A 26,809-nucleotide genomic window follows, 5' to 3' on the forward strand; every position below is an offset into this window, starting at 1 on the left:
ACTTACAAACTGTTAAAGTTATGGCGCTTAAAATTACAAAAATACATACATTTTTAAATATTTTCTTCCCGAGTAGATAGCAAAAGCGGTTTAAAAAATTCAACAAAATATACTTGAAATTTGATGCGCTTAGGTTTTACCATTTTGATTTTTATTTAAATAAAAGCTCTTTTTGAGTTTTGTCTTTAACTCATAAATACCCGATTTATCTCTGCCGGTATTTATATTGCAAATATGAAGATATATGTATATAAGGAATATATGATTATATGTAAGATGAAGACGCATCATCTTCATTTTTGTCTACAGAAAGCTTCCCAATATATAATACTAAGGAATCGTAATATTATTAACACCAATTTAATTTGAACCATTATCTCTTCGTTTAAAAATCTAAAAACACAAAAAACAGACATTTTGTATTTTATTTTTGTTTTTATAATCTTTTAATGTATATAACTGTAACATAAATTAAACTAAGATACGTATGCTCATAGATTTACCGTTTCTTCGAGAAAAGATAAAGCGATTCGGTATAAAGTATAAACTGCCGCTAAACAACCGCATAAATTATTAATCGTAATAAATAATTATAAACAGCATGATATTTTAAGTGAAATTAATAATCAATACTTTGTTAATATAGATATTATTAATTAGATCAATAAAGCAGTTAATTTTAATACAAGAAAGTTTTAAAGAATTCAGTGATAAGTTGTTCATCTATATAAATAAAAATATAAATATTCGTTTGTTCAAAATTTAAAACTCCAAAAACTCTTCACCAACTGTATTGAAATTTTTAAACAAGGTTGTATTCAAATACGCGCGTGTTTTTATGTGCCTACTATTTATATACCTAAGCTAATACATCCGAAACAGGTAAACATATGCTTTTTTTTTAAAAACAGTGCTATTTTTAAGACATAAAGGCATAAAAAAAGTAAACGGGAAGAAGGTAAATAGAGAAGAAAAAAAATGGGAAAGAAAAAAAAGGGAAAACAAGGAAAACAAAATGGAAAGGAGGAAGAGAAAAAATAAAAGCGGAAAGGTGAGAAAAGGAAATTGTAAAGAGAAATGGGGGAATGAAAGGGTGAAGAAGAGGGTAAACGTGAGAAAGGAATATGTTAAAAATGATAATTTGGAAATTGAAGAAGGGTAAATGGATTGTGAAAATTTAGTTAAATTTTGTGAAGATCCGTAATGTTCATTCTGTTAATGTTTTATCAAAGTTCCGATTGTGTTCATTTATATATATATTTGTACACTCAAATCTAGCAATAAATCATCAAACCTAAAAACGAATAAAATAATTTTTTTTTACTGTATTAGGAAATTTAATAGATTTTACTAATCGGTGAAATAATTTGTGTAATAATATTTTAAACTTCTTTTAGTAGACTAGCAACGCTGAAACCTAGTATTCAATCGGTTAGGAGTAAATGAGTGAAATAGAAAAAGATTCCAAATAATATGTAAATGGATTTTCATTGAAACAAAAAAAAAAATTGGTGAAAATTGTTGAATTTTAGAATTTATTAAAAATAGTTTTAAGGATATAATTTATTTTCTTAAATCGCCAAACGTAGAAGAAATAGACTATATTTGTATAACTTTTTTCTGTTCCAACAAAAATAGATGTAGAATACATCATAATTATATCAGAATTGAAATACGTACATGTTACAGAAAAAATTAGAAGCAGAAAGGTAAAAAATTATAGGTCTAAGTAGTTAATATATTGATATTACACTAAATTAATATCTAATCCAGAAATAAATTATCAAAAATTTATTAAATCTAGTAATACAGATAAGAATTGTAATTATGTACTTTTAGAAGTTAATTAAAATTTGATTCGGTGGATCCCAGTAATATAATATCTTTTAGCGATTCTACCGCAAAAGGAAAAATAAAAATAGTAAATTAGAAGATAAAAATAGTGAAAACGCTTCAAGGACAATATATTACTATTCTTCATCGCAGCTTCGCCCGCGATGTGTTATTTCTTTCGTTTGCCGTAGCGGTCAATCTTTTAATTTTATGTTTATTAATCAAGTAACGGTATGTAACTGCAGCCTGTCACACATACAGTAACGGTGGCAACGACTGTGTTGGGACACAGCCCTTTCCACCCCTTAAAAAAAACCGGAATTTAAAAAACCCAAAATTGGTTTTTAAATATTTATTTGCAGAGTATTTCCAAGACCAAATCTACTTAATATCTCGTTTACTGTAGTCGTGATTGGGAAAAATTAGATTCATTCCTCAAATTTTTTTTTACCTTCTTCAGCTCTGATATGAAGATTGCACTCACCATTGAAATTAAAAAATACCAGGTTTTCGAAAAAAATTCAAAAATCTATTTTTAATCCTTTTAAATTCGAATTTCAAAAAAAAATTATTTTAACCCTTCGAACTTGGAATTTCAAATAATCTTGAAATTGGGTTTTAGATACTCATAATCAATCATTGTGTTCAAACCCAGCTCATACAAGGATACACATTTACAGTTCACAATTTATTAATTCAATTCATTGAAGTTTGTTCTTCAATCGGAAAATTCCCACTGCTAAAAAATATATATACTTTTTCCAAATTTTTTAGAGGAAATATATCTAAAAAGCTTCTCAATAATGACAAACAGGGGTAAAAATTTGGTTGATATTGATCATGTAGTTTTTTTTATCCGGAACAAAAAAAATATCTTTCTCTTAAATAATAGTATAGATTAATTCTAGGGATAACCCTAAAATCCTAATATGTCCTAAAGTTTCGGGCATCCCAAATTTTTAGATATTAATGAATTCATTTTTGACAAGTCTGAACAGTCAGAATTGTTTATAAACTTCAAAAAAAAGATTAGATTTAGATAAAATGAATTTTAATAATTTGTCACCCTTAGATAAAATGAATTTTAATAATTTGTCACCCTTTAAAAATCAGAATGCTGTTGCTAAACAAATATCTATACGGGTTTTATAATTATAGTTACTTTTACTGATTATTGTTATATATGTATCGTATTGTAAAATACTTAATTGAGAAATACTTGAGACTGCAAATCAGCAGCCGCCGAATGTTTTATTTGGGAATTAGGTGTATTGTTCCTTGAAATACATTAATTCTATTAATTGTCTTAGTGTAATTTCTGACCTTTGCACAATTATTGTACATCTTTTCGTAGTACACGATCCGTTGTATATAAAGTTTATAAGTTGTATATAAGTTTATATTTAGTAAAATTTATAAGTATAATAAATTAAAAGTAGTTTTCCAATAATATTCATTTTTATGAATAGACATAACTTATACACATATATATATTCCATATATTTTTTCTTTATATAAAAAAATCCTTCCCAATTCGTCACGGCATTTATTTTATTATGCTGGACTTTTAATATTTTGAAGGAATTTTCTATCTTTAAATGGTATGGTTCTTTTAACTCTTTTTCATTAATTAGTATTGTTTAGATCAATAATTGATTATTGTTTTCTAATAATTCTTCGTAATAACCAATAAATAATATTTTTATTCTATGCTACATATTTCAAAATCAAATAGTTGTATATTTTTTCAAGTGCATAATTAAAATACTTTTTAAATAATTATATTGACAAACGCAATGTATTAAACCTATCGTGTACTATTTTGTTTAAATACATAAAAATAATAAATAATAACATTAGATAAATTTATTTATCTATTAAATTATTTTTAATATATTAATTTATTATATTTTTTATAAACGACGTAGATGAAATCAAGCAGAAAAGTATGTCCCCAAGTTTATACAGTAATTAGTTTCTTTATCGTTACATTTTCAACAAATAATAACTGATGTGGACATTACAAGACATCCTTGTACGTCTGTTAAATTACATATCCATATTTTTTTTTAATTGAAAGTATATAAAATTTTATTTCATTAATAACTTCTTAATTTCCATTTTTTTTTTTTTTTAAAAAGGGAATGAAGTCGGATTCGAACCGATGAACCGATTGAAGAACATAAGAAAGAAGCCGTAATAAGAAAGGGAGTCTGACAAGGATGTTCCCTATCTCCGTTACTTTTTAATCTTTACATGGATCTAGCAGTTAATGATGTTAACGAACAATTTAGATTCGGAGTAACAGTACAAGGTGAAAAGATAAAGATACTACGATTTGCTGATGATATAGTAATTCTAGCCGAGAATAAAAAGGATTTAGAAGAAACAATGAACGGCATAGATGAAGTCCTACGCAAGAACTATCGCATGAAAATAAGCAAGAAGAAAACAAAAGTAATGAAATGTAGTAGAAATAACAAAGATGGACCACTGAGTGTGAAAATAGGAGGAGAAAAGATTATGGAGGTAGAAGAATTTTGTTATTTGGGAAGTAGAATTACTAAAGATGGACGAAGCAGGAGCGATATAAAATGCCGAATAGCACAAGCGAAACGAGCCTTTAGTAAGAAATAAAATTTGTTTACATCAAAAATTAATTTAAATGTCAGGAAAAGATTTTTGAAAGTGTATGTTTGGAGCATCGCTTTATATGGAAGTGAAACTTGGACGATCGGAGTATCTGAGAAGAAAAGATTAGAAGCTTTTGAAATGCGGTGCTATAGGAGAATGTTAAAAATCAGATGGGTGGATAAAGTGACAAATGAAGAGGTATTGCGGCAAATAGATGAAGAAAGAAGCATTTGGAAAAATGTAGTTAAAATAAGAGACAGACTTATAGGCCACATACTAAGGCATCCTGGAATAGTCGCTTTAATATTGGAAGGACAGGTAGAAGGAAAAAATTGTGTAGGCAGGCCACGTTTGTAATATGTAAAACAAATTGTTAGGGATGTAGGATGTAGAGGGTATACTGAAATGAAACGACTAGCACTAGATAGGGAATCTTGGAGAGCTGCATCAAACCAGTCAAATGAATGAAGACAAAAAAAAAAAGATATAATAAATACAAATTTCCCAACATTTTATTAAAAACTATACATAAACAAAATAAAATTATTCATCTTAAACGCATTAAATTTAAAATTAACGCCATTAATTGCAGTAGCAAAGTGCTTGAAAAGAAAGCTTTTATTCTTTCCTAGCAACGGTTATTACATTGTGGAAAAATAATTATACATGAAATAAGTTACCTAAAATATATTTTTTGGGATGAGGGTAATTTATCATAATGGTTTAAGGTTAAGTTATTATTACAAGTTTAAATAAACCAAATAAGAGTTAAAAAATTAAATAATCAGTTTTATTATTTTTTTCTGCCCTCCGTTCTCAAAAATCAGTTTCCAAGAAACGTTAATGGTTTTTCTTTATTAACTTTGTTGAATGGAAGACATTGATAAACTCCTCTGAAAAATTTACAATCAATAAAATGTTACCCAATTTTTTTTCAGGATGGGTGAATTATGAAGAAATTTAGTGTAGTATAAATTATAAATTAAAAAATCGATAATGTTAAATTTTCATAACCACCCGCAACACCAATCACGACCACAATGTATTTTCATTTATAACGGTGGAGGGGGGGTCACTTAATCTACTACTAATGCTTACGAAGTGACCGCAGTCGAGAAGGTAAAAAATTTAGGGATGAAATTAGAAATAGGAAAATTGAACAACAGCAAAAACGACAAGCAATAGGAAGATAGACTGAGGAGAGGAAGAAGAAACATAGTGAACAGATGAAGAGGTTTTATAAAGAGAAGGAAGTAGAGCCATGATGGTTAAGTTCACATGCTTTCCTAAGAGGTAATAATCAGAAATAATAATAATAATAATAATACATATGAGTTAAGAAATGGATCGGATGTAATCCAAAATTTACATACTAGATAATAATAATAGTAATGAAAAGATAATACATTGGGACACCAATTTTCCAGATAATAACTGGACTGCTTAAAATCCAGACAAAGGAACTTAAAACTAGTACATTATTTGAAAAATTTAATTACTATTCAAGCAAATCCTTGCTTTAATACCACTTATTTTTATCAATATTTATACTGGATTTTTTAACTGCCTTTTTTGCAATTAATTTAGCAAAAATATATAACTGGCCTTTGTAGAACTAATTATAAAAGTAAATTTTTATACTATTTTTTGTACCATATTACTATACATCTTTTTTCTTACGTAGAACACTGTACTTTCATTTTCCAAATTTCTTCTTAAATATGTTTACTTTTTCATTTAATTTTTTTTTTTTGCTTATGTCTTACCCATTAAATATAAAATTATATATGCAGTTTATATGATAAAACTCTTTTAAATTATCAAGATTTGGCTTTGCCAGGTCTATCTGGATAATTGGTGTTCCACTGTATGTAAAATCTCACACTCTTACCGCTTTATTTTCAACTTTAAAATTTTCTGATTTTACTAAGTCAGTCTCTTCAACTGCTAAAGGATCTTTGTCAATATCACAGTTACTAACATCAAGCAGTTCCTCTTCCAGCTGCAGTAAATCTACTTGCTGTAACAAAAAGCAAAATATGAATGCTTGAAAGTAAATATGTTTATGACTGTTTATATAATTTATGAAATAAAAATAAATCACACCTTTAAATCGCTTAATACTTACATAAATAGTGCAGCCACAGTTACATTATTAGTATTATTATTAGGTGACGTTAAGATGCCGGGTTTTGCTACGTGTTATCAAAAAATACTGCTACTCACCTTACAGATTCTTTAAAAATAGTAATCTTTTACAATCAAATAATTGATAAAACTCTTGAGGTAATTCTCATGATTTTGTTTTTTCTAATCTTACTCATATTAATGTTAATATTGCCTATGCTGAAATTTTTTTATCATGATAAATATCATTTACCTTAGAGATAACGTCATCTAAGATTTTGAATTCTAATTTTATACCTCATAAAATCTTACCAGATATAAAAATATTAATTTTGTAACATTCAAGATTTACTAAATGAGAGTTTGATTGTAAATAATACTTATTTTTTTATATTGCTACATAACCTTGAAGTTTGTACATGGAACATGGAAACTGAATTTTGTAGCATAAAAGAAATGCCATGCCTGAAAGGGATTTGATATTAACCACAGATAAACAAATTTTTTTAAGGAATTGCAGTTATGTATTAACAATATTGTTGATTATCATGTACCAAAAATATTTATAAAAAAACTTAATTTTCAAAGTGGTTATCACAGCGGATAACTTATTATCACAATTATTAATAATAAAAACTTCCATAAGATTCAAAAACAATATAGATCTACTTATAATTAAGAATTATTTAAGAACAAAGTATATGTAATATTGTTAGTCACAAAGATTTATTTTTTAATTATACTGTTTCGTTGAGAAATCTTTATCCAACGATTCAAAATACAAATTACCCAGCCCTTTGCTTGAGGATAAAAATGGAAAATTAGCCTTAACGCCAAAGACAATTGAAAAATTATAGAAGTACATCAAAAGATTATTAAATTACCACAATTTCGAGGTAAGATTTCAATTCCAAAATCCAGCAACATGAAAAAAAACAACCACCCACCAGATGACAGACGATATAGATGATTGCCTTCACGATGATAGTCTACTTCACGACTCTAGAAAGCACTATGTTGTTTGTGTCTAGTGGGCCTGTTACCACCACACAACTCGCATGCTAATTGGCCGATATGATGTTATATCATTAGGTGGTTTACCTAGTTTGGTTGGTTTCAGCTATTTTCCATAGATCCAGAAAATATTCAAGTTTGAGAATAGATGTAAAGCAATAATAATTATAAATAGCTACACAAGTACTTTATGACAAGTGAAGTCACCATTGTATGTAGTTTATGAATTAGATGGTATGCAAAAGATGAAGATATTGGGGGATATTAATAGTTTAATTATAAAAATGTTAGCATCTAATTTTACAAAGCAGCAAAATATATTTGTTCTGAATGAATACATAAAGTTGTTAAAAAAATCTATTCGCATTAAAAACAGCTGTTGGGTTGTTTATGAGATTCCCACTCGTATTTCTTATTTATATATTTACATTTACATTTATATACTCATGCTAGCTATCTGTAATTTTTTTAAACAACTTTCAAATTAAAAGATTTTTTGGAAGAACTTCAAATTAATTCACCCCAACAAAGCAGTACTTGTTGATAACACTTCCTATCTATATCAATACTATTATACAAAGAGGAAGAGCGTTTTTGTTTGTTCAGGATAAACAGAAAAACTACTCTATCAATTGCAACCAAATTTTTACCCGTGTTTCTCAGCATATTGAGGTTTTTTGATATCTTTCTGTTGTAGAAAAAATATGCATATGAGTATATGTATGTAGTATTGGAGATTTGCCAGTTGAAGCACAAACTTTAATGAATTGAATTAATGAACTGTGACTCTGTATCACTGTTTGAGCTGGGTTTGAACTGATGATTCGTATCAGTCAACTGAATAACATTACAAATACGAATAATATTAAATAATTAAAAAAATTTCTGTTTAACAATAATAGGCTTCCTGTGGAGACTGCGTATGAGGCTAGAGTGGTGAGTTATACGTGCACCTCGTGGGAAACTAGACCGATCATTAACATTAACGGGTAACAATCAGGGTGCCCCTACGGCGCTGTTTTGGGAGGTGCAATGTGGTGCTCTTGTAACATCTCTGCAAACAATTGTTCGATTTTCAAAATTCAAACAGGGTATTTTTTAGAAGGTTAAAAGCTAACTTTTGCATGAATCACTCAACTTTTTGCATGGTACACTCTCCAGATCATGATTATTTGGAAATGTACTACATATTTATATATATATATATATATAAATAGTTCGTTTGTTAACGCATCATGCAAGAACCAAATGACCGATTATTTTCGAATTTGCAGGATAAACTCGTGTTATCCCAGAGAAGGTTTTAATCCTTCAACCGAGTCTGTAGCTCCCAGGGTGGGTGAAGTTGTGGATTAAAGATATTCATTAAGGAAAATATAGATTAATCCTTTTACTTCATTACTATATTTCTGTTGCCATTGCAAAGAAATAAGTTATGAATTTTTTGTCGTCAAAGGTATGTGTACTTTAGTTACCAATTTTTATTATTCTCTATTTTGTAATTTAGTTTCTTTTTCAGGTTTCTGTAAAGCAAGAATAATATAATTATTATTTATCAGTATTATTCTCACAACCATGAGGATAACATACAATGCGAAGGACTAGAAGGTGTAGCCCTCTGAGTGGATGACAACCTAAGCAAACTTTGCGGTCTCCAGGGTGCCAGTCCAGGTAAATTGGGAATGGCTAGCGAAGCGACATCTGCAGCCATGGGGTAGGCTAAGATTCACCTGGGTTTATCTGAGCCCTGAAGGGTCTAGATTCTGGTTAGACAGCTTGGTATTTTATACGAGACCTAACATGTGCTTAATCCCTATTTAGGCAACCAAGTTAGAGAGGATCATGGGTTTTTTATACAGAAATTAAAAAACCTTTAAATGAACATTTTTAAACATACATTTTTTATAACGTTTAATGCTGTACAAATATAAAACCCTCTACACTACCGTATTTTTAAAATTGCACTAACAATAACTGAAGGTGAACGTTCACAAAAAAAGTGAAGTCATTGATAACATTTTGCATCAGATGACTGTCAGTATGATTACTTTAGCATTTCTGCAACATGTCTGCAGGGTAATAACTTCAAATATCTTTAGTAATAATATGAAAATATGGTAATTTTCCTAATGTAAATACAGAATTCAATTTTATTTTATTTTTATTTCATTAATAAAATTATATGTCATGACTGTTTAATCTGTATCGGGTAAGGTTTAATTACTAACCTAATAAATATTCAAATATGACAAATGATTTTAATTAACAACCGATTACCCAGAGCTTATTAAAATGAGAACTCTATCAACAAGTTAAAATACACACATTTTAGACATCACTGAAGTTTAAAAACAACACTTTTGCCCTCACGCATTAACAATTTATCATTTACATACAACTTAATACGTCCGTATTAATTAAATAGAAATAAATAAAATTAAAAACAATCTTTTTAAATCAGAACTCACAGAAATGAAAAAAATACATTAATTAACAAAGAAATACAGTAACAAAATTAACAGGAGACAAATCAATCATATTTGTTACAATATCCAATAATAATAAATACTTACATGATCTGGATAAAATTCTACCTCTTCTTCTGTCTTCACAGTGTGTAAATAATTTATTTCAAGTTCATCGGTTTTCATGTTAAGATTAAGCTGCGGTAAAACTTTCTCAGATTCCTTTAAAAATAAGATAAAGAAAAACCCTTATAAACTGTGAAAACAAACTAATATTTAATAAATATAACCTATCAGAGAAACGTTACTGTTTATACTCTGATAATTATTATTGCCTTTGAACTTGCTTTGGCTTTGAGCGAATGAAATACGGACTTACGGGTAATGTAAGAAAATACAGGCATAGTATTCCAAAACATAAATTGCAAAAGAAATTAAACAAAAATGAAATTCATGCAGAGTGTGATAAGGTGGAAAAAATGTTGTTGAAGCGGCAAGATAAACGAGATGTTTTAGGTTTGACAACTAAACACAAATTGGATTGTGTAGAAGTAGTATGGAAAGAAAGAAGGCAATGGATCCAGATGTTATCAAAGGTTATTATATTATGAAGGTTATGACCTATATATATATATTAGTCTCTTAAATAACTGCAATTTGTTCAACTAGTGTGAACAATAAAGCTACCCCACCATGGCTCAATGACATGAGGATATGTATGACATGTAAAAAAATGTGTAGTCTTGTACACTCAAATCTTTGTTTCAACAAGAATTCTTTTTTCTATCTTTATTTTATGGGGGTTTTTTTACTGCCTTTTTGGCAATTCATATAGAAAAAACTATATATAGATAAACTATATATGCTATAGTATACTATATATATATATATATATATAGGGCTTTCCTTAAGTAATTACAAAAGCAAATTTCTACACATTGTATTTTTTGCACCACATTACTGTACCATATTAATTTTTTCTTACATTGTACATATGTTAAAAATTTATTTTTAATTTTACTATATATATATAATATATATATTAAATTTTTTAAATTATCTTTTCCAGTTATCCAGATCTGGCCTTGCAAAGGTTCATCTAGATAATTGGTGTTCCAATGTATGCAAAATCTAACACCCTTACCACTTCATTTTCAACTTTTACAGTTTTTGATTTAACTGAGTTTGTCTCTTCAATTGCTAAAGGATCTTTTGGAATATCACCATTAATCGTATCAACCGGTTCCTGTTTCAGTTGTACTAAATCTACTTGCTGCAACACAGAACAAAAAATGAATGCTACAAAGTAAATGTTTATGATTTTTTGTATAATTCATAAAATAAAAATAAACTATACCTCTAATTCACTCCCCCCTCCACACACACATGCACATTAACTATGTAGCCACAGTCAAATTATTATTATTTGGTGACTTTAATGGCCCAGGCTTTGTATGAGAAAACCTAGAAAATGTTTGTTAGGCCAAATTTAATCATCCAAATTCAAACGTTAAAAATGCACTCACCTTACAGATTTTTTCTACATATTGTAATCTTTTACAATCAAATAATTTTTTCAACTGTTGCAGTAATTCTACCGATTCGGTTTTTATAATCTTACAAACATTAGTGTTAATATTGTTTTTATGGTGAAATTTCTGTGACAAATATAATTTACCTTTAAAGATAATGTTACCTAAGATTTTAAATTCTAATCTTATATCTAATGAATACATACCAGATTATAAAAATATAAATTCTGTAAGATTCAACATTTAATGAATGATAGTTTGACCCTAAATATCTATTATTTTTTGTTGTCACATAAGCTTAAAGCTTGTGTGTTGAATATGGAAATGGAATTTTATAGCGTATGAAACATGTCGTGCCTCACCGGAATTTTATATTGATCATGATATAAAAATCTTTGCTGAAGAGTTGCAGCTATGTATTACAGTGGTCACTATGAAAGATGGCGCTTGTGTTTAAACTACTCCATCTTAGTTTAAAAAAAAAATCAGAATAAAAATGAAGGTATCAGAAACTCCAATTATTTTTGCACTAACTGGATTCAGCCGAATTTAGTTAGTCATTCGTTTGAAAATTAGGGGCGTGAAAGGTGAATTTCTTGCAGTTTTTTTTTGAAAACATGAACTTTAAATTGCTATAAAATCCAAACCAATACATAAAAAGCTTCTATTTTTAAAATTAGATTAAACAATTGTTTCTCAATAATTGTAATTAAGATTTAGCCCAAAACTACTACTATTTAAGCATACAGGTTGTTTTCAGGTAAAAACATCACATTTCGGTTAACATTAGGTGTAAAAAAAATAAATTTCCATTAATATCAGGCATTAATTTTGTAGAATTTTTATTTGTTGAGTTGAATTAATAAACATTCCTGTTTTATGGTGAGGATCATAATAATAGATTTAAATTGTGGAAATTGGAAATATGTGAAGGGCTGAAGAAGCATTCTCTAGGCAGTACAGTCTCAATATTGATTACAGTATAATTAATATACTGTAATTGATACTGTAAATATTCTGTAGTGCAATTTACTTTGATAAAGTTCATGAACCCATCACCGAAACATGAACATTGGATGAAGGTCACTACAAAGGATATGTAGGAGTGCTATTGTAATGACAGTTGCATTTAGTTTGAAATGCCAAGGAAAATAGGACACGGAATGCAAATCTGTTACTGGAATATTTCAACAGTCATGCATTGTGCACAATCTTATATCAGTACTACCCCTACCGTTCAGAATGAAATCCCTACCATTAAGAACTTCAAAGAGGAAGTACAGGAAAACTGGATGTAAATCTATCGTCTACGACCGTTCGTCGTATTGTGAAAAAAATTGGTTTTTGTTATTAAAAAAAAAAAAAACTGAAGATGGTCAACATTTCTTGATGGAAAAACCAGATATTGCATTAAAAAGAATTGAATTTTAAATATATTTCACAAATTAAAAGTGTCATGTGATGATCAAATATATTTGATGATCATATATTTTACATAGATAAGACATGGCTTAATGAAAATCATTTTCATAAATGCATATGGAAAGATTCAAAGAAAATTACACATTAAAACTAAAATGCTCATCAGAAAGGCAGTCTAATAGTATATCATGCAGGTTCAGCTAAATCAGGACTCTTAAACAACGTAAGGTTTACAGCAGTAAATTGAAAGCTTGTTCTTCAGATTATCATTCAGAAATGAATAGGGACAGTTTTAAAAATTGGTTTACAAATGAATTTTTAAGTTATTTACAAGAAGGAAGTGTAATAAGAATGGAAACACAACTTATCACCAGTTTGCGGTAAATAAAGTTACTACCAACAACTGGAGGAAAGCTGAAATCCAGTAGTGGTTTCCAGAAAAAATGGTTGCTTGCAACTGCTTTTACACTTTTTAAGTTTCATAGTTAAAATAAATGTATAATGTTAACTGATATGATTTTTTAATACCTTTATGTAATCTGTTGTTCTTTTTATACAGATGAGTCTTTGATAGAAATATTGCGAACAGTTGCAAAAATAAATGAAAATAACAACACCAACAGTATAATAATAATGCAAAAATTATACTTCATAATATTAACAAAGTATAAAGTATCTGATAAAACTGTGTGAAAGACAATATTAACCATGCCTGCATGTCGCTGGTCATAATAGCAACAAAGAGGATACATGCTCAACTATTAGCTGCGACTGTACTTTTTGAATGATCTTTTCAAACCTTTCCAAACTCAATTAAAAGCTTAATATTAAATACTTTATTTTCAAAATATCGTCAACTTATTCAAATTGTTACCATGATTACAATGATGTGTTTTCCCCCCAAAAAAATAATCATTGAAACTAAAGATAGGTTGTCTCGTAAGAAACACTGTATGCTTAAATAATACTAGTTTTGGGCTAAATCTTAATTAAAATTATTAAGAAACTTTCAAACATAGAAAATTTATATTTTTAAAGTTTAGGAATCTTTATCTGATGATTCCAAAGATTTTTTTAAATTTGCTAATAATAATGACAACAATAGATCTATCTACCTTGTATGCTTTTTGAAATGAGTATGCTAATAAGGGCACTGGTATTGTACAATGTTTTTGCTAAAAAAAATTTGGGAGTGAATACTAGCAATGATTTTTCTTCAACTAAAATTACATTTAACTGCTGCAGTTAAACATTAACTGAGAATGATGTTGAAAGGGGCCATTTGATCTAATAATTCTTTGACAGGCCCAGAATATATTCATCCTCTTTTAGTGAAGAAATGCTCTGCCTTTTTTATACAGTTTTTAACTAAGCAATCATTCTTGAAATGCTCTTCTTTTCCTAAGACAAGGCATACATTTAGGTTCTACAATTTTTATAGTATTTATAAATGACATCAGTTTCATTACACACTACTCATATTTTTATTTTTTATTTTTTGCAGATATGAAATTGTTTAAGCCTATTATTATAAATCTAGCTGATATTCAATTACTTCGTTGACTTGAACTTTGTATAAAAATTAACATATATTATTTCTTCCAACTTAAAAAAAATTGATTTCATACTCAATTTAGAAGGTTTGCAAATGTTGATATAACTGTGTAACTGAATAATATAAAAGCTATCTTCTATTAAAGACTTAGGTGTAGGTTTTGATACGAAGTTATCCTTCAGTCAATACGAAGATTATACTGTAAGACACTAAAAATTGTAAATTTAATTAAGAGATTCTCTACAAATTTTAGAAATATTAACTCGGGAGAATTTTTTTGGTTATGAATTTTATATACTGTAGTACTAAATTATGGCTCTGTTGTCTAGTGACCTTTTGCCGACTTGCAATTAAAATTACTAGAAATACCACAGAAAATTTTTCTTAGATATGCAGCCTATAAAATCTGTGATTCTATGCACTTTACCGATCATTAACTTTATTAATATTTTTAATTTGTTAAAAATACCAAGAATTGAATCACCTCTGACAAGGACAGATTAATATTTGCTAATAAAATTTTTAGTAGTTATTTTGACTATCCTAAATTATTTCAGTTTTGACTTACATATAATAATGACTAGACTGCTTAGGCATAATTTTCAATATTTTCTTGGTTCAATCAAATCTCATATATCATCTATTACTAGACTACCTTTACTGTGTAAAGTACACTTACAGTACAGTTAATACCTTATCAAGAGCTATTCTAACTTATGAATGATAATTTTGTTAAGTACTTATGTTTTTTTTTTTAATATGATATTGTATTCATGCCTGTCTATTTCAATTAAATAAATAAGTAAATTAAAATTTACCACACTTACCAAATATCAATCACCCAGCCTTTGCTTTAGGGTAAAAATAGAAAATTAGGCCATAACAACAAAGACAACTGCAAATTTCCAGCAAGTACTTTGAAAAATTACTAAACTAGCAAGAACCTGAGGTAATATTTCAATTTCAAAATCTAGCAACATGAACTGAAAAACCCAAAATACATAATTAAATGAAAATAGACAAAATCACCCAGAAATTAAATTATAAGGAAGCAGATGATAACTTAACTGCAGCAGAATTACAGGAAGAATCATGAAAAAAACAAGAGAAAACTGAAGAACTTGCTAGAAGAGATATAGAAAACTGAACAAAATCTCACAAGACTGGAAAAATGCATTAATACATAAACTACACAAATAAGAATATGAAACGTAAGTAAACAACAACAAATGAATTTCCTTCTTACCTGTGACAAATAAAATCCTTTGAAATGCACTTCGAAATATAATTGAATTAATATAGACTTAACAACTGGGAGAATATGAAGAAGGATTCAGAAAAGTAAGATCATGTGCAGAGCAAATCTTGAACCTTTAAACAATAAGGGAAAAATTACAAGCCATAAAACTAAGTAATTGTCTTCGTAGATTCAAAAAGGTATACAACTCAATCTACAGAACTTCCTTATTCAAAGTTCCTAGAAGAATTTGGTGTGGATCCCAACGCAATTAACATTACTGAACAGACTCTTCCAATCACAAAGTTAGAACTAAAATTGGGAAAATAAGATGAAAAAAGTTGGAACACACCACTAAATAAAATTGAGTCTGAAACTGAAAGGAATTGTAATAACTGCTTAGCCTTTGCTGAAAATATTACAACTTTCTTACAGAACCTTGAAAAGGCAGCAGAACAAGTAAACCAACTAAAATAATTTGCAAGGGATATAAGGTTAAAAATTTCTTTGAAAAATGCAGAATTCATGACCAACCAAGATTCTCCCGAGTCCCTAAAAACGAAATATGGAAAACAATCAAGTTAATTTAAATATATGGGAGAAATAATCCAAATTATTGATTTGGATAAAAAAGCCAATCAAACAAGAAAGAGAAAAATAAAATTAGCCAACCAACAAAGGATATTTTCAACAAGAACATCTCGGTGCCAAAATCAGACACTAAAATACATTAATCAAACCGGAGGACCTGTTTGCATCATCAGACGCATCTTCAGTTTGAAATCAGATAAAATAAATCAAATAGAAAAATACAGTAAAAACTTGAGAAAGATTCTAGAACCAAAGTAACAAAAATATTTACATATACAATGAAACCGAGAAAAGGTCAATTTCATCAGAAAAAAGAGAGCCAAATCTTTTTTCAGTCTCACAAAACAGATTTTCAACCACATTTAACGAAAAAAGAATGGAAATCAACACAGTTCAGTGGTTGTAAATGAAAATAAAAATATTTTTTCAATACAGAACAATGTTCAGAAAACCAGTAAAGATTTCACAGAAAGCTAGAAAAAAGAAGGGAAAAATAAAGAAAAGAATGAAGAACTGTTGGAAAACCAGGAAAGAAGATATGCAGAAGAGAAATAAAAAAAAAAGAAAAGAGCTTACATGCTCATGCGATGTGTTAGTTTCAGTCACTGGTAAGAGAAGCCATATCATTTGTGCCGCATTATCCTGTTCAGTCACTAATTTAATATTTTTATTAAGAAGCACAGCTTCATTAGTAAAAGTATTATTTACAGGCACATTCATTATCTGTAAAGAAAAACAAAATTAAAATAAATAACCATAATAAAAATAGACCTTAATAAAAATACCTTTGACTCTTTTACACCTGTCATAAACAGCTCTCTTATAATTCCTTAATGATTTTTGTTTGTCTATGTTTTATGGTGGCTTAAGTGAGGTTATATTTGATGCTGATGGAAGCTTTCTCAATGAAAAACTTAAGAACAGAGCAATGATATTAACAGATGCCATATACATGGCTCAAATTAATCTCTCTAAGAGGCCATGTGAAATGGCCCTTGGCTCACTGATTCTTTGATTTGTGGTAATGTATGTGATCTTTATTCTTTAAATATATTTTTTAACAATTATTTTCTGCCACTGCTAAGTTTTCTATTTGTTTTCATTTAGCTCCAGATTCAATTTGTGTGTTTTGTTTTTTATTAAACTAAATTTCTGTTTAATTTTAATAAATGTTATTTCACATTCATTTCGTCAGAAGTAAATTCTCTACAAACTAGAAAGTTGTAATTGTTTATTGGTAAATTAACAAATTTATATTCAAAGCCTAAAAAAGTTATTTTATTCCTAACCTAATTCTAGTATTTTCCAGCACAACGTTTTCGTGTTTTGATTTATTTTTAAATGATTTATAGTAATAATGCTGATTTTGGCACAGATTCTCATGAAAACTCTCAATACAGATCAGAATTTGACAAACCAGTTGTAAATGACAAGACAAAAAATTAGAGGTTTGTAGAGCGATTCAGAGGAAAGTTATGATAGAATTATGAATGTCTGATTCTGTCAGTAATTCGGCTGGCGTAAGTAGCAGCAGCGATATTCGAATTTCTTTTATTCCAGATCAAACTGAGAGTGTACACTGTTTGAACCTCCAATGCTCCAATGTTTACAACAATGCATTATACAGTGATAACAATGAAGGAGATAATGAATCTAATCTAACTTAATCTAATAACTTTGATATACGTGATATTTTATTCCAATGCCTTTGCACTATTAGTTAATGATGAAAAATAATAGCAAAGGTACAGATGCCAATCCCCAAGAAGTGTATTATGCACTTTTCATCAATCATGCATTTTCAATTTCTTAAGGTAATGAGACAAATCATTATGCAAAACAAAAGATTGAATTTCGAAGGAGAAAAAGAGCAATCGATAATTATAATAAAGCTCTAGATTGAAAAAATGGAATACACCTGATATAAATGAAACACAAAGATTTGTTGAAAATTTTGTGGATGGGGTCTTGGTAAAATGTCGAGTATATAGTAAATCTGTTGTATTCTAACCAGGTTAGTAAGCTAACTTACTGAGATTCTAAGCCAACATTTTTGAGATTCTTCTGAGAATGTTCCACGCTTCAAATAATGGAAATGCACCATACAATGAAGAAACTGTACAAAGTTCAACAACTCATCGACTAGCTTCTCCCAAAGTTTCAAAATGCAATCAATCCTCCAGGAAGAGATGTGAATCGATGAAAAATAATTCTTTTCAGGGGACAGCTTGTCTTTCATCAATACTCTCCCAAAGAAAGACACCAGCACGGAGTGAAACTTCAAATTATGTCTTGTCTGTGGCTACACATGGAATCTCATGATATATGCTGGAAAAGAACCAATTTCCGGCAAAGGGGTTCCAGAAAAATATGTGTTGGAGCTTGCTGGACCATTACTTGAAGCTGGATGAACACTATTGTGAAAATTGGTATACAAGTGTTTGTTGGCTTCTCAGTTACATGATTTTTATACAAATCTTTTTGGTACATTAATGGCTAATCAAAAAGGAAATACAACATAATTAACAGAAACCAAACTGAAAAAAGGTGAAGTAGTTACAGCACAATATTCAGGTAAAAAAAAAATATATATATATATATATATATTGAAATAGAAGAATAACGGAAATGTGTTGATGATTTCAACAAAATACAGAGACGAAATGGTAACAAAACAGAAGAGAGGGAAGGTCATCATGAAACCCAAGGTGGTAACAGACTACAACTCTGCAAAAGAATTTATTGATTTATCTGACCAAATGAGCATATATTCCACCAGCCATCTACATTCAATAAAGTGGTATCAAAAAATAATTTTTGAAATACTGTTTGGAACTTCAATTGTCAATGGTTTTCATACAACCTTGTTATCAAACAACAAAAACTTCCAATGGAAATCCTAATATTTAGGAAAGAATTGATTTTACCTTTTTTTACAGACGTTTGACAATGATGCATAAACTGAAGTCAGTCAAGATGAATTTACAAAAGAGACTACAACAGTACATAGACTGATCAACATTGAAGGTAAGAAGAAGTCAACAGCAAGACAGAGGTGCAGTGGTTGCTACGAAATGAGGAAGCTGACAGAAGACAGAGGAACCTCAGAAAAAACTACCAAAAGGGCAACGACAAAAAGTTATGTGTGTGATGCCTTCTTTTGTCTCGATTGCTTCAGCTGTTGACTGATTTTGTTTTCTTATAAAACTTTCAATAGAAACTTTGTTGTTCATGATTTTGAGTAAAAATGTTCTGTATTTAATTATTAGAACAAAATTGATAATGAAATAACAGAATGACGAACAGAATTGACAATGTTAAATGTAAATGATGTAATGTGTTTTCTGTAAATAGTTTTTTATAACACAGTATGATGTAAGTAATAACAGCAGTTAAGATATGTAAATAGGTACATATCTTAAAGAAACTCTTTAAGAGTTATAAATATAACTTTTTTTTATACAAGAATACTTTGTAAATAATATTGAAATTAATCATGTGGCCCCTCTAAGGCTTACACGGATATCATGCCACAAACTGAAGAACATTGGGAGGCATGTGTGAGCCGCATGTGGCTCAAACCAGTATAAATGTGCATCTCTATTACACTTTTAATAAATATTACATTTAAATGACTTTTGAAAAAAGATAACGTCTCATTCCCCTGATGTCAGTTTTATGCATATGCCCGATGCTTAACAGAGCACAACTAATAACTTCTGCCATCAATGTAAGTTACATCGAATTTTAATAATTAAAAATAAAACAGCAAAATTATGCGGAAGCAACTTAGATGCGGTATAACTAATGTTATAAACGATTTAATCATATAAATTAAGATAAAAACCTTGTAACAGAATACAATAAAATATTAGCAGACAGGTCAGTTTCAACCGATTACTATTTGTTAAAAAATGAGCGTGATTTTAGCATAAATGTATTTTTTAACATGTCCACACTAATAAAGGTTCAAAATCTTTTACCAAAAATGGGGTAAATACTAAATGATAATTAATCAGATTTAACAGAATTCAAAAAAATGAACAACACAAGCTTGTTTAGATATGAGTATCAATAAACATATTTATGGAACCTTTATTTATAATATTATTATCATGTTTGTGAAACAGATTCATTATATTGGTGTGTACGTCTTTGTTTATTCATATCTTGGTTCGACATTATGACCTTACCTTACATTATTACCTTGCTTACCACCATGTCATACATTTTAAATCATGTATACATAATTTTATAAAAATGTTTAATTTAATAAATAAATAATTAAACTTTAATTAAGGCCACGTGACCCTTAAGTCTCTTAGCATTCATCAGGAAATGGTAGCACTCACTTTAGTGATAACATATTTATTCAATTCATCTTCATTTCTAACAACAAATTTTATATTACATATTAAAAGTTAATAACCATGAAGAACTAATTATAAAGGGGTATTAATGTGATGCTATTTAATTACAGACACTTTTTAAGAGAATTGATAGTTTGCAATATTAAGTAGACATACGTATTTAGTTGGCTATAAAGACGTATTTATTCTGTCTTTGTGTTTATTTGTTCCTTTGTTGCGTGTCAAAACAAATAGTTTTTTGTTTTGACCGTTTACTTTAGAGAGTTTTACAAGACATAGTAGGCGAGCGGGCAATTTTCAATTATTAACAGAAATGTCTGTTTTCAGATGGAAAACAGACATGTGGACTTTTCCTTTATATTGTGTATATGAGTACATTGTTATCAAGCGAAACAATATTTGTTTTTTTTCTACTTCTAAGAGGCAATCTATGGAATATTTACTGATATCAAAAAACTGGTGAATGGAACATAACAAATGAAGAAGCCAAGAAAAAATTATTCTTCCTCTAGACAGACATTTTTTTAGCACAGTTACATCATTGCCCACAAAATATGGTTGACATTTTTGACATTCCTCTTGCCTAGTACAATGAACTTCAAATGCAATGACATTCTTAGGCAAAACAATACATCATAATGACATGTGCAGAGCTTTTACAAATATAGCCTCAAGAATTTTTCCCCATTTACATCACATGGCATGACTTGCCATAAAGACATGGTCTAAAATTGCAGGAACGACTTTTAAACTATGAATTGAGGTTAAAATGAACGATACATCTTTAACTCAAGGTCGATTCTCAACCCAAGAAGTGTGCTTCTAGATCTAATTCTACAAAGGAAAGTCATGCTAAGGCTAATCACAATGGTAAGAAATGTTTTTCTTGTGGAAAATTAGGCAATCTCTAAAAACTGTTAAGTGGGACCTATCTGTTGTAAGTGCAAGTTAAAGGATCATAAATCAAGTGAATGGCCATCTAATAGCACTGTGATACAGTTGTATCAGGCTTGGAAAAATTATAATGTAAGTGTTAACACTCTATGACAGTATCTTATACGCCACAACAATCTGCAGTAGCTGAAAGAGAAAACAGAATCATTTGTGATTCCCGCGCTTCCTTCCTCTTACCGGCCACTGGTTATGATACACGGAATGGCCACTGCTGTGTTGTGTACTGGAGCACATGCTCCAGCACCACAATAGTATAGGAGGGAGTGGGCTCTCTTCAAGCTAGTACGGCTTTTGCAGGGGAACGTCTGCTCTCAATACTGTTGTGCTAGAGGTGGCTAGGAGAATTATGAGAGGCAGTCGGTGGGGTATTTGTGCTCTCATTACCCTAGACATGAGAAATGCATTTAACTGTATTTCTCACGTTGCCATAATGCAGGCACTGAAAAATTTATAGATGGACCAGTCAGTACATGCAAAGATAATTCTACAAAAAAAAATGGGTTTAGTGACTGTAAATCTTAATCTTTCCAACTGAACTTGGTTGGGAACCTGGAACCTCTCCTCTAATATCCAACGGTGAACATGATAGGGAAATTGTTGGAAGCTTAAATTATTTAGCATCAGGCAAAACAACAGACTTAAGGTTTGCCTTGAATATTGCAACTGGAGCAAAGATTCAACCAATAAAGGCCCATTTTAATTTGGTAAAAAGAAATTTCAGATATTTCTAATCTATTCCTGGAAATGGCATTACATATAATAAAAAAAGCCAGTGGGCAAATTGAGGTGTACAGTGATGCCAATTATGTTGGTGACAGTCATTTGAATGAAGACTAGCGAAACTCTCCTTAAATCCAATGGTAGATCAGTTGTGTTGAAAAGTAAATTGCAGAAATTTATATCATTCTCTTCTACGAAAGCTGCATATATTTCTACAATAGAGGCAACCAAATAGTTGGTTTGGCTTGACATCTAAAAGAAAGTTGTTACACTTAATGTCAATCCAAAGCAAACTCTCTTAATAGATAATCAGATTGCCATTAAACTTAAAAATAAAGCGATGTTCTACAATAAAGAAAACTAGATGCCATTATGTGAGAAAGAAGGAAGCATTCAATCTGAGAAATAGGCAACCGATATATTTACTAAAGGACTCATCTGCTTAAAGGTATGAAAACAGTCATGCGTATGAAAATTCAATTATCGATTTCTGACAGCTTAAAGTTAAGGAGCATTAATATTTTCGTACAATAATCGTGTTTTATTTGTTTCATAAATTACTTATAATTTTTGTTTTTGTGAAATTTTATTTTTGAGACTTTTTGATAGAATCGACAGTTTTGCGAAATTATTATGCAGGTGTATGTAATTAATTGTGAAGATGGTTTTCACGGTTGGTTCAGGGACACAATAGTTCAACCTACCTACCTACCTACCTCAACCTAGCAACCTACCTCAGTTTATTTTAGCGATTTCTACTTGACATACTAAAAACCATTGACGTTTGCTAGGAGTTATCATGAAACAGATCTGTTTTCCATTAATTGTAATATAATGGAAAGCTTAAACAGTCTATTACAAAACTGGTCAACTACCAACTGTTTTTTTTTTTTTTTTATTAGTATCGGGGAATAACGGATAAGAAAGTAAGTATTATAATTTCCAATAAATAGAAAGAAAATTACGGCACTTGTGCAGTTTGTTCCACCCCTTACGTTTCAGTCATTACTGTTAATATTTTGAGTATTTAAGTAGTAAATTCAGTAATTATTGCAATTATTTACTACTTAAATAATCAAAACTAATCACCTGATATAACAATTTTTTATTTTATAAATATAATTTAACGAAACTTAACATATGCTCGCTAACCTTCATTTACACCATGTCAGTAATGGCGTATACGTTAAAAGCCATTAGGGTGGAACAAACTTCGTGTGCCAAAATAACTAATAATGATAATAATATGCCCACGATAAATGAATTTTTGCTTAAAAAAACCATTTTACGATGCACTCAAATGAATTCTTATCACAAGTTAAAGCCCACACCACCAATCCATCAATACAAAAACTCAACTTAAATTTTATTAATTTATATAAGAATGGTATAAAATTACTTAGTCAGATAAACAAAAATGAAAACCAATAAATAAGTAATACTGAAATTAGGATATAAATCTTTTCTTTACAACACTCACACTAACAGGTCATAGAATTATTGATAAATAATGCCAACACACGCAATTGTACACTTCAATACATACGATATCTCGTTATAATGTTGGAAAAAATATATATGATTTGCCCAACAGACTTAATAAGTAATTTTTCATTTACGTAACAGTTAAACAAGTTTAAAATAAAAGTAAAAATTTACTGAAATTTTCAGAAAATTCTTAGAAGCTATTGAGATTTATTAATTTATAAAAAAAAACAATAATAATAATAGGTCAGCATTTAATAATAATAATGTTCTTTTTGTTAAACATAAAAATAATGCAACTCAAAAACGTAATAGTTAAACATCAAAAAATCATTTTCATTAATAAATTAAACTAGTAATTATTTTTAATTTCTGTATAGATTTTTGTCCATGACGGTCGGAGATGATATCAATTTAAAAATACATAATTCTGTAACGACAAACCGAAGCAAAATTATATATAATTTTGTATAAAAATATACTTCAAATATTTTATAAGATATTAGCTGTCTTTTTTTAGTGTTGTTGCCACATGCCTAATTTAATATCGGCGGATGCCAACATCCCCGCCGGAGCAGCAGGTCTGGCCGGACCGCCGAGGTAGCCCCTGGACGTGGACGTTACTTTCCCGCTCCAGCTCCAGCGCGCCGGGCTTCAATCACCCTGGCCGGCGGAATCAGCTGAAGGAGCCGGCCCAGCAACTTGTGTCTCGCGACAGGCAAGTGAGGATGCCGAACTTCTACGAAACAGGCCGATTGTAGTCACGCGCCACACACTACTCTTGGCGCGTTATTTGAACGCCCGAGGATGCATGAACATATCAAGCAATCGGATTTATTATTAAATAATATTAATATTAAGGGATAAAAATTAGGACAAAATTCTATTGTTTGTTTAATACAGCAAATGAAAAGTAATAAAAAAAACCATAACCAGATTTAAAGAATAAAAAAAAGAATGAAAAAAAATTGAAAATGAGTAAAAAAATGAACGAAACATTAAAAAAAATTTTTGAATTATAAAAATATAACAAACTTATCTGTAGTTTGAAAAACAAATAATAGAATTCCATTTCCTCAATTGAAATGGACGTGTAAAAAAGTGACCGATTAAACACAGCACCTGATTTTGAAGTCGAGAGTTCTAAGGTTCAATTCCTAGTAAAGGCAGTTACTTACTATGATTTGAACCTTAGAACTCTCGACAAAATCAGATGATTTGTGATGAAGAATTAAACTAAGCCAACCCGGTGGGCACCACTAGCTACCTCTCTCTTTTTCTGTTTAGGATGGAACGTGGTTAACCAAATTTAACTGACGCAGATGGATGCCCACCACTCCAGCAGGCTGGCCACCATTCTATTCCTCAGCCACCTTACACACTGATGCTTCTCACTAACTTGAAAATCGCATTCAATTATGTTGTTCGTGTCTAGCGGGTCCATTACCGCCACATAGATTGCCCTTGGATTCGGCTACGTGACGTACACGAAGATCACGTTTTCAACACCATTGAAGGTGCCACAATAAAACCACAAATCGTACTCGCTGCGCTACAGGTATGGCCTGAAGCAGCCATGACACGACAGGAATTGAGCAAGGAAATAGTCTTCTTTTTTCCTGTTTAGCCTCCGGTAATTACCATTCAGATAATACTTCAGAGGATGATATGTACGAGTGTAAATGAAGTATAGTCTTGTCGAGTCTCAGTTCAACCATTCCTGAGATGTGTGATTAATTGAAACCCAACCACCAAAGAACACCGGTATCCACGATCTAGTATTCAAATCTGTGTAAAAATAACTGACTTTACTAGGATTTGAATGCTGAAACTCTCAACTTCCAAATCAGCTGATTTGGGAAGATGTGTTCACTACTAGACCAACCTGATGGGTTAAGGAAACCGTCCTTCTTTTTCCTGTTTAGCCTCTGGTAACTACCGTTTAGATAATTCTTCAGAGGATGAATGAGGATGGTATGTATGAGTGTAAATGAAGCGTGTAGTCTTGTACATCATCAGTTCGACCATTCCTGAGATATGTGGTTAATTGAAACCCAACCACCAAAGAACACCAGTATCCACGATCTAGTATTCAAATAAGGAAACAGTCTACCTCACAGCTGTTTCACACTGGTGTCAGATGACATTATTGGATGGTTTATTTTTTAAATCAGTTTAAACCTACTTAAGAATGTGGTTGAAATAAACATCAGCTGATATAAAATTTTTTAATGCAACTAGGTATCTAAAATTTGTTCACTCGGGACAATGTATAGATGAGGTGAATGTATGTTTGCAAATGTCTTGAAGGAGAAAAGCTCTAACAGCAAAAGTTAAAAAAATAATTCCTTCATACTTCTCTTAGAAGGATTTACTTCTTAAAAATCTTGAATTTTAAAAAAGGATATAAGTGTCAAATGCAGTTTGAAGATTAATTATCAGAACATTTGGATGATTGTTGAGTTTTGATTAATAAGGTGAGATTTCTTCTGGAATTGTAGGTATATGGAGTCATTTATATTATTATTTATAAAAAAAATGTAAGTCTGTGAGTTGTGATAAACTTTGGATTAAAAAATAATATAATTGCATCAGATTCTGTTAATATTCTCAGTAACCGGCTGCCATATGGCTTTGTAAATAATTAACTTGTTCAGAGATAATTTTGAGTTTCAATTTAGAATCCAGTACAACTGAAAAAATTTAGTAATCAGTTATTCTCGTTTTTCCAAATGTGGGTCTTTTGTCAAGGTGAATACCAAAGTATTTCTAGAATTTGATTGTGGTAGCTGAATGTCATCGAGTATAACAAATGGACATTTGTTCAGAGAATAAAACTAACATGCATACTTTTATTTTCATTAGACTAT

General features: G+C 29.8%; 1 protein-coding gene across 1 annotated transcript; it reads right to left on the reverse strand.

Annotated features, from left to right (window-relative positions):
* Positions 1-360: 360 nt before the first annotated feature.
* Positions 361-23,999, reverse strand: LOC142334040 (uncharacterized). Its single transcript, XM_075381706.1, has 6 exons — positions 23,935-23,999; positions 16,987-17,133; positions 11,218-11,346; positions 10,182-10,295; positions 6,359-6,487; positions 361-393 (listed from the first exon to the last, which is right to left on the reverse strand). The coding sequence occupies exons 2-6, from the start codon at positions 17,128-17,130 to the stop codon at positions 361-363; spliced, it is 549 nt and encodes a 182-aa protein (XP_075237821.1). The 5' UTR covers positions 17,131-17,133; positions 23,935-23,999.
* Between the last annotated feature and the right edge of the window lie 2,810 nt (positions 24,000-26,809).

Source organism: Lycorma delicatula, chromosome 13 (assembly GCF_047948215.1).
Source record: "Lycorma delicatula isolate Av1 chromosome 13, ASM4794821v1, whole genome shotgun sequence".
NCBI classification, from domain to species: Eukaryota; Metazoa; Arthropoda; class Insecta; order Hemiptera; family Fulgoridae; genus Lycorma; species Lycorma delicatula.